The following is a 10,766-nucleotide window of genomic DNA, read 5'->3' as shown; positions in this document are numbered from 1 at the left end:
GCCTATTGAGTATGCAAGGGGTTTGCAAAATTAGTCAACATTTGAATCAAGTAGCTTATAGAATTATCTTAGGGATGGTCCTTGTGATTTTTTGCATATTAATGAAATTAGTCCACATTTGAATCAAGTAGCTTGCAAAATTATCTTAGGGACTGTCCTTTTGATTTTCTAGCTTATAGAATTATCTTAGGGACGGTCCTTGTGATTTTCTGCATATTAATGAAATTAGTCCACATTTGAATCAAGTAGCTTGTAGAATTATCTTAGGGACTGTCCTTTTGATTTTCTGCATATTAATGAAATGTAACAAATTTTACTCGTGAAACCTAATAGTCACATGTCTACAATGCTACAGACAACCATTTCTACACCTATTTTCACAACTTGTTGACTTGTGTGATTGTGAGTGGTCGACGAAAAGTGATAGGTCACACAAATTAGAAGCGGACAAAACATGTCAACTACTCACAATTGCACAAATCAACAAGTTGTGAAATTGGGTATGAGATTTGAGTGTTTCCAAAATTATTCAATCACATATTAAACTCCAAATTTCTTATTCAATCATAAAAGACTTTACCAGTTGAGCTAACTCAAATCCACTACAGTTTGTTTTCAAACAAAATGAACTGATACAAATAAGCTTATTTGTGGGCTTTAATCACCTACCTATTGAGTATGCAAGGGGTTTGCAAAATTAGTCTACATTTGAATCAAGTAGCTTGTAGAATTATCTTAAGGACGGTCCTTTTGCAGAATTATCTTAGGAATGGTTCTTTTGATTTTTTGCATATTAATGAAATTAGTCCACATTTGAATCAAGTAGCTTGCAGAATTATTTTAGGAACGGTCCTTTTGATTTTTTGCATATTAATGAAATTAGTCCACATTTGAATCAAGTAGCTTGCAGAATTATCTTAGAGATTGTCCTTTTGATTTTCTGCATATTAATGAAATGTAACAAATTTTACTCATGAAACCTAATAGTCACATGTCTACAATGCTACAGACAACCATTTCTACACCTAATTTCATAACTTGTTGACTTATGTGATTGTTAGTGATCGACGAAAAGTGATAAGTCACACAAATTAGAAGCAGACAGAAAATGTCAACTACTCATAATTGCACAAATCAGCAAGTTGTGAAATTGGGTTTGAGATTAAGTGTCTCTAGAATTATTTAATCACATATTGAGCAATTCATTACTTTCTTTCTATTTGCGCTGCTGCTTGTTGCTAAAACAAAAGCGAAAACCTAGTGTTCGGACGGAAGCTGGTACAGCCATGAGCACACGGTCGGTTAGAAAACCACACAATAAATCCAGCTAAAAGCAGAATATGGCCCAAAATAATGTGCCTTTTCCTTTTCTTTTTTTGCAACTCCAAATGAAGTTCCTCACTGATGTAATATCAGTGATTTTGAACTAAGTAGTGAACTGTCCAAATCAGCAAATTAGTGGCAAATGGGCACAAAATGAAGTAATGAAAGAGCTGCACCTAAGTGGGGAAGACAAATAACATGACCCTAACCTACAATGAAAATGAACACCCAGCTTTAACAAGGATGGATGTGTGTGCATGTTTCTTCCTCTTTGCGATGGGCAGGCTTTAAAGAAACTTGCAAAAAATGGCCACATAAGGTACTGCTTCCTTTAGAAAGCAAAAGCTAAAGATGAATTTGCACATACAACTACAGCTTTCTTTTTTTTTTTTTTTTTTTTTTGAGAATTACAACTACAGCTTTCTGGTTCAGTAAAGCAGGATGTGCTTAGCTGTTCTTCAGAAAGCTTTGTTGAATACAACCTCTTCTAATACAATTTATAGGGATACAGATAACATTATATATTTACATGAATATATATCTAACTCTTACTAAGCTTCTTGCATGTGAACAACTGAGTCTGAACTTACACGCAAAGAGTCGGCAGCTTCTTCCTTTTCTTCAGGCAGATCATCTGAATGCAATTCAGATTGGTTAAGACTCCGCACGAACTTTGTGAATGAAGGAAAATGCTCTGGAGAGAAAAAATACGCTCCCATTCTCTGGTAAATGAACAAGTCCACAACATTGTCGCCCGCCAAATTCTTCTTTATCAGCTCAAAGCCACCAGGAGCCCCTGTAGCTGACGAGTTTTGTCCAGAGACCTCAACACCGTGCTTTCTGCAAGCTGTCCTGATCTGGGCAAGTAATAACTCAGGACTTGAGAGAGATTCATGGGGCTGGTGCTCGTCTGATAAGTCCATTCCAGGCAACATCAGTTTGCATGAAGTCCTTGCAAACATATCTGTAACCGCTTCATAACCGTCTCTAGTGGTTGTGTTATAGTACCCAGCTGTCAGCTCAGAAGGGTGGGACTGAGTTTTATACCAAGAATGTATTAGTGGGACTTTGCCATATACCGTAGTAGCAGTCTCACTGAAAGTTGAAGATGCAAGAGAGAGGAGACGTTCTCCATGAGATATAAGCTGGCTTGAGTACCAGGAAAGGAAGAAGTCAGCATATGGAGACTTCCATGATCCACCATGGTCCCTGAAAAAGTTGTTCGAGTTGGGTGACTCATTATAAGTGGGGGCATCATGAGGACCACCGAGTCCCCATAGAGGATTTCCATTTGCTTCAGCATGTTGCTTTAGAATGCTAAGCATGTTTTTATCATAACACTGGAATTCTCCAACCCCTGTGATTTTATTACTTTTGACTAGCCTCTGGTGTGAAGGATATCGGAGCTCACCATCTGGTCCAAGACCCACAGAGATGCCCTAAAAAAAGCAATACAGAACCATTGAAACTGTCAGTACCCAAATAAATAAATAAATAAAAATACAGTGGATGTTAATTAAAGAATTTTGGAAGCAAAATTTCTTACCGTGATTGTGGAGCCCATGAAAGATGAGAAAGAAGACTTAAAGCTCTCACAAAATTCACGGTAGACTTGGACTGGAGTCTTCCCATCAAGCACAGGAAGATCATCGACAGCTAGTGATAAACACTCTTTGTACTGCTGCCCTGCCCGATCAGTGAAAAAAATACTGGGTTCAGATTCACCAATCCGGGATACCCACTCAGGGAGTGAAAGTTTGTGTTGTTTGGATGCATGGAAGCAGAGCGAGACATGAAGCTTGAGACCTGCATTCTGAACCATTTCAGCAAGAGCAAGATAGCCTGACCACTCATACTTCCCCATGGCTTCTTTCTCCACTATTCCCCACCATACAGGGAGCTCTACACCTTCAACTCCCAACAGCTTCAAAGCTTTTAGGCCAGCTGCAATTGCTTTAGCATGGTTTACTGCATTGCAGTCAGAAACAGAATCCAAAGGAAGCCCAACAAACAATCTTACATTATCATGCTGCAAAGAAATATTCCAAGACAACAAGATGTTAAATTTGGCATCATCAAAAAACACTTGAAGCCAAAAAGACTACAAACTCTCTAAACATTTGAAATAATTTAAGAATGATAAGTCTTTTTTTTTTTTGAGAAGGAATAAGAATGATAAGTCAATTACATAATTTCCAATCATTTCCCCAAAAGCTGCGTAGGTTAGGAGCTTGGGGATAGCATAAGTCAAATCCACTTAAATGACACTCAGGTATGTTGCGTTAGAATAATGATTAAATAATTGAATTTACCATTTCTAAATAGCTTAAACTCTTGAGACAAATGGTAATTTATCAAATTGAGTCCAAATGCTAAATGATACTAATTTATTACACAACACATTTTTATTATTATTGGTAAGTTACACAGAAACCCAGTGAGTTTTGAATCCATGACTTTACCCTCTCCAACATATTTGATTTCTTAAGGCCTCAAATTGATCATCTAATAGAATTTTGTCATATGTTGTACTAGCATGATTAACTTTGGCCATGGTAATGATATTGAGTCCTTGACATATAAATAATCCAAATCTAACATAACATTTCAAACCATGCAGAAACAATTTGAACCAAAACCCAGATAGCCCAATAACTCCAATCATATCCTATCCCTTTTACACTCAATTCCCTTTGCAAAAAAAATCTGAGCTTTATAATCTCCCACTTAATTAGTTCAATAAACCAACATACATAATTTGACTCATCCAATATAAACCAATTCTAATTAAACAAAATATCCAAGTATTTGTGTTGCTTTTCCAATCTTAAATTAAATCATTTCGAATTAGGACAACAGAAATAAAACAATCCCACTTCAAAAAAATATATATATAGGGAGAGATTGAGTTCAAATTACATCCGGTGTAATTTAAAACAATATTACACTACCCAATAACTTATTATTGAATTCATATTTTGAAAATCTAACCATTGAATTATATGTCCTCCTATACAAAGATAATGAAATCTAGCGGTAGATTTGTCAAAATTTGCATCAAATTAAAAAATATTAAGGGGGTGTAATATTGCTTAAACTTACTAACTTCAAACCAACCCTCTATATATATATATATATATTAAAATGAGTAAAAAAATCAGTTTTTTTTACAGCTTTACTCGATTAAAAGCTAATACAGTAATATATATATATATATATATAAATAAATAAGAGAAAAAAAAATTCAGCCATAAAAGAAAATTTTAACAATTTTTTTTTCTCAGCAACCAAACGTGTAACTATTTAGCAACCAAAAAAAAAAAAAAAGGCTTACCGATTTGGATCTTCTAGAACGACACGAAACGGAATCGGATCGGAGCGGTTCAGATTGAATAGCAGCAGTAGCCCTGAGAGTGAATCGGATCCCAGACTTTCTCCAATCGGTGCTCCGATCAAAACAGACCCTGTTCTTCGAAGGAATTACAGTTTTGCCACCCTTCAAATTACAAAACCCAAGCTCCCTGTAAGCCAACTCCGTCTTAACCTGAGAGCTTCCAATCACCGAAACCTCCATAACTCCGAAACTTTCACAACACGAAATCACAAAAAAAAAAAACACACACACACAGTTTTGGACTCAAACAAATCGGAACCAACTTTTTATATATATATTTTTTTTAAAAGAAAATTTGAAATATGAACTATGAAATATCTCTCTCAATTTAGAGTCAGAGATTACAAAGCGAAATGAAAGGAAAGAGTTTTGTGAATTTGGAGGAAATGAGAGAGCTGATAGGCTTTTTTTTTTTTTTTTCTCTTGAGAAACTAGAGAGAGAGCTGATAGCCTTATATATAGAGATAGAGAAGAGACCTGAGATGTACTTTTTTTTAATTGCGGAGGGACCAGTTTGGAACTTTGGATTAAAAAAGTGCTGCCACGTGTTGAACGTTGATGTTGCCAAATGGCCCAAATGTATGAGCCACTTATAATAATTTAATTTAAATCTGGTAGATAAACATTAGCCACCTATTTTGAAAAAAAATAATAAAATTATGAGGAGATGAGAAAACTGTTAAAACAGTTAATAAATCTCTTTAATTTATTCATTGGGATTTATTATTATTTTACAAACTGTTCTTTGTTGTAGGATTAAATATTAATAGGTTGTTAGATATTGGATTAAATAAAGCCATGTGCTATGTTGTCGACGACAAGGAGAGAGAGAGAGAGAGAGAGAGAGAGATTTTGAACTATCTTATCCATTTTTATTTATTTATTTATTTTTTTAATGAAGTTGATGTTGTTTTCTAGAAAGTACTCTCTTTTCAATAATTCAAATTTTGAATTTTTTAAATACTATAATATTGCTATGAACAACACAATTAATGTATTTTAAGGTTTTAAATTGTTATTGTTTGAAAAATATCCACATAGTATATGAGGACAATAAATGTTTTTAAAAGAAAGAGGATAATAAATGGACCATGAATTAAGTAAGAGAGTAATACTATCCTTTATCTTTAATTAAATTTTTGAGGCCACGTATCATTTTTGAGAGGATTAAGATTTTTTGGGGGTATAAGTGGATAACTTCACACCATGACTATTTCTTTTGATGTGAGGGATTGGATTTTGTTAGGTCTATGATATTTTTATAATAAATTATAAGTAGTTAACTGTTATTAGTTTTAATTTGAACATATTACTAAAATTACTTTTTTACTCAACTAATAATAACATATAACAACCTGTCACTTATGATTTTTTTTATTTTTTTCTGAAATGATATAAGCCACTTATGATTTGTTATAAAAGTGTTGTGAAAATATTGTGGACATAACATTTCTCTATTAGCATAGTAAAATTCAAACCAATCATTTTTTATATATAATTTAAAAGTTTTATGTTTGATTTATTCTAAGAATTCTAAACAAAGATTATTAATTCCAAAACTAGTAAATTGTTGATTCATTTTCTCATTTATTGTTAATTTTTTTTTACCCTCTTCTTTTTTTAGAATCAAAATCAATTTTACCTTGAATAGCTTAATTGGAAACTTGTTATACGAAATAACATTTAAAGAAGTTAATAAACCAAAATAATCTATTATTAAGTTATCTTCTTTGTAAATATGATTTTAAATTATAGGTCTTAGTATTGGTAGTCGAGGAATTTTGATTTCCTTTGTAGGACAACTCCCCAGGTATCAAACTTTTTTTTTTTTTTCTATAACCTCTTTTGGAAGAGAATTTATTGTTTAATCTAATAGGTTGTATGTAACCTAAACTAAGCTAAAAGAATGTCTAAACCTTCGTCCAAGCCTAATTGGAGTAAGTCCTCTTCTACCATCTAAGTATCCTGGTAATTTGCTAGAAATTTGAATAAATAAGGATCATGTTAGTCTCAAAACGAAAGTAGATAAAAGGAATCCTGCTAACTCTTAGAGCATGTTTGGTAGACTGTAATAGGCGCTGTAATGTAATAGTTATTCCTATAGTTTAGTTATTCTTTAGTTTGGTTATATTTTTATTACAAGGAATAATTATTCCTTATGAATAGTTCTTCTTCAAAATGAGAAATAACTATTCCTCTTTAAAATGTTGTATTGGCTATTCCTGAGTAAGTGCAATAATTTCAAAACTTAATATATTTCCAAGTAAACAAACTTTCCATATACATCTAACAATTATAAAAATAAAAAATCATAAAAAATAACACATCTCTCTCTTAAATTTAAAAATAACAAATTTTAAGAAAATATAATTGTATGAGTAAGAAATTTCCTAAAATAAATGTTAAGTTTAATTATAATGTTATAACTCACAATTAAACTAATGAATAGGTTTAGTTATTATATTACATCACATTTTATTCCTAGTAATAAATATTACAATTCTTGTCGTAATTCTCATTCAATGTACCAAACATACCCTTAGAATGTATGCTCCCTCTATAAACTTAAGAAAATTGAAGTGTATTAACGACAGAATGACACTTAAGCATATTGTAGATTTTTTTTTTTGGAGAAACAAACACACACACACACAAGGGAGAGGGAAAAATGGTTCTAACATAAAAACACACCACAACTCCACTTAAAAGCCATGAAATCATTGTAGATTTGAATGTATACTTGAGTGTATCTTTAGACTTACTAAGAAAAAAAATCATTTAGGATGTGTATGGATACTGTTTATTACTGAAAACTGAAAACATTATAGCAAAATAATTTTTAAATGTGTAAATAATGCCTCTTAACTCATTTTTAATGAAAGTTTTGTTAAAAAAAGAGATTTATGGGTCTCATGAATAATGCACGGGACCCACTGAAAAAGCATAATCGATCTTCTCAAAAGAAAAAAAGAATAAAAAAAGAAAACGTGAAACGCAGAAACGTGGCCGCTATCCAAACAGATACTTACTGTCCATTTGGAAATAACTTATATATGATATGTAGTTTTTTGTTGCTGAAAGTACCATAGATAAAAACTAAAGGTGTATTTGGATATCATTTATTTTGCTGAAAATTGAAAATATTGTAATAAAATAATTTTTAAAAGTGTGAATAGTATTGTGGGACTCATTTTTAATGAAAGTTTTGTTAAAAAAGAGGTTTGTGGTTCCTGTAAACAGTATACGTGACCCATTGAACAATGCCCAGAGCTAGAGAAAACACGCTTCCAAAAAAAAAAAAACATAAATACTAATAAGCTGAATCCAAACGTATACTAAATAAAATAAGCGGATTGATATTTTTATGAAAATATTATAGCAAATAAGCAGAGACCGAAATTTTATCTTATAATCTAATCCCAAACACATTAAAAGACAATTCATTTTTCATTCAAGTTATGTTCCACCTGTCCTACCGTTTCGATAAAAAAAAAAAAAGTTATGTTCCACCTGGAACATGCGAGTCAAAATTGTTTGGCCTCGGAAATGAGAATGGCAAACTATTTGTAGTTTATTCAAAAAAAAGAAAAGACATTGTGTCTACAGGGAAGCAAACAAAAGTGCTGACTGGCTTGCTAGTTTCGGACTAAACTTAGATTCAAATTTTGTATTATGGAATGGTCCGCCTGTGGACCTTATTCCTATTCTAGAGGCTGATAGCCGTGGTCTGCATAGTAGCAGACATTGTGTAGTTCCTGGTTTTGCTCCTTAGTTTTAATGTTATTCCTTTTTCTACCAAAAAAAAAAAAAAAGAAAAGAAAAAAAAAGAAAACTATTTGTGGGTAACCATGTGGATATGGAAGAACGTGTCTCGGTGGTTGACGTGGAAAGTTAGCAGCGCACCTCATGCCTACGACACCCCATTTTCATATTTATATTTTTATTCCAAAAATCAATGATCAATGGAAGTTTTGGATTGGCCTGACACGTGGTGTTCACACATAGGCTGGTAGGTGCATGCTGACTCAGGTTCAGGGTCGTGGGATCCAGCAAAAAAACACAAACACTGAATTGTATATTAGAAATGTGCAGTCCAAACGCGTACTAAATATTAATAGGTTGTTAGATTTTGAATTAAATAAAGCTATGTGCTATGTTGTCAACGACAAGGGGGCAGGGCGGGGTGGGGCGGGGCGGGGCGATTTTGAACCATCTTATCCATTTTTAATTTTTGTTTTTTTTTTAATGAAGTTTATGTTGTTTTCTAGGAAGTTACTGTCTTTTCAATAATTCAAATTTAGATAGGGGGTGTTTGGTAATATTGTTCTAATAATGTTGTTTGTATTTTTTTGAAATAAGTGTGAATGAAAAGTGTGAAAAAATATGTGTAATGTTGTTTAAATACTAAAAAACTGTTGTTCTAGTTACACTATCAAACAACCCTATAATTTTGCTACAAACAACACAATAAATGTATTTTAAGGTTTCAAATTGTTATTGTTTGAAGAATACCCACATAGTATTTAACTAGGACAATAAATGTTTCTAAAAGAAAGAGGATAATAAATGGATCGTGAATTAAGTAAGGGAGTAATATTATTCTTTATTTTGAATTAAATTCTCCAATTTAAGGACATGTATCATTTTTGAGAGGATTAAGAATTTTTTGGATAAGTGGATAACTTCACATCATGACCATTTCTTTTGATGCGAGAGATTGGATTTGTTACATTCATAATATCTTCACAATAAATTATAAGTGGTTAATTGTTATTAGTACTAATTTGAACCTATTACTAGAATTTTTTTTTACTCAACCAATAATAACATATAACAACTTGTCATTTAAGATTTATTATGAAAATGTTGTAGACATAATATTTATCTATTACCATAGTAAAATTCAAACCAATAATTTTAGATATAATTTTAAGATTTTATGGTTGAGTTATTCTAAGAATTTTAAACAAAGATTATTAATTCCAAAACTAGTAAATTGTTGATATCTTTTCTCTTTTTATTGTTAAAAAAAAAATTACCCTCTTCTTTTTTTAGAATCAAAATCAATTTTACCTTGAATAGTTTAATTGGAAGCTTGTTATACCAAACAACATTTAAAGAAGTTAATAAACCAAGATAATCTATTATTGCATTATCTTCTTTGTAAATATGATTTTTAATTATAGGACTTAGTATTAATGGGTAGTCCAGAAATTTTGATTTCCTTTGTAGGACGGCTCTCCTGGTATTAACAGCTTTTGTTTGTTTTGTTTTTTTTTTTTTGTTTTTCCTATAACCTCATTTGGAAGAGAATTTATTGTTTAATTTAAAAGGTTGTATGTAATCTAAACTAAGCTAAAAGAATGTCTAAACCTTCTTCCAGACATAACTAGAGTGAGTCCTCTTCTACTATATAGGTATCCTGGTAATTCACTAGCAATCTAAATAAATAAGGATCATGTTAGTCTCGAAATGAAATTAAGTAGAAGGAATCCCACTAACTCCTAGAATGTATCCTTTCTCGCTAATGTCCATTTGGAAATAATTTATATTCGATATGTAGTTTTTTATTTTATTTTATTATAAAGTATTATAGATAAAAACTAAATAAAATAAGCAGATTAATATTTTTCTCAAAATATTATAGCAAATAAATGGAGACCTAAAATTTATCTTATAATCTAGTCCCAAACACTTTAAAAGACAATTCATTTTTCATTCAAGTTATGTTGCACTTGGAATATGTGAGTCAAAATTGTTTGGCCTCGGAAATGAGAATGGTAAACTATTTGTAGTCTATTCAAAAAGAGAAATGATATGTTTATGATATTTTTATAACATTTTTATAACAAATCTTAAGTGGCTGGTTGTTATTAGTTGTTATTGTTAGGGTAAAAAAATAATCTTAGTATTAGTTTTAAATTTAAACCAATAACAACTGACTGTCTATGATTTAATGTACAAATATTGTAGACGTAAAATCCCTTCTTAAGAAAAGAAAAGAAAAGAAAACTATTTGTGGGTAATCATATTCATGTGGATATGGAAG

General features: G+C 31.5%; 1 protein-coding gene across 1 annotated transcript; it reads right to left on the bottom strand.

Annotated features, from left to right (window-relative positions):
• Positions 1–1,630: 1,630 nt before the first annotated feature.
• On the bottom strand, positions 1,631–5,140 carry LOC126689166 (inactive beta-amylase 9). The gene is made up of 3 exons (XM_050384221.1): positions 4,658–5,140; positions 2,870–3,352; positions 1,631–2,762 (listed from the first exon to the last, which is right to left on the bottom strand). Exons 1-3 carry the CDS (start codon positions 4,895–4,897, stop codon positions 1,875–1,877), a joined length of 1,611 nt encoding a protein of 536 aa, XP_050240178.1. The 5' UTR covers positions 4,898–5,140; the 3' UTR covers positions 1,631–1,874.
• Positions 5,141–10,766: the final 5,626 nt, after the last annotated feature.

Source organism: Quercus robur, chromosome 6 (genome assembly GCF_932294415.1).
Source record: "Quercus robur chromosome 6, dhQueRobu3.1, whole genome shotgun sequence".
NCBI lineage: Eukaryota > Viridiplantae > Streptophyta > Magnoliopsida > Fagales > Fagaceae > Quercus > Quercus robur.
Note: the sequence above shows the minus strand (reverse complement) of the source record. Positions and strands in the feature narration are given on the sequence as shown.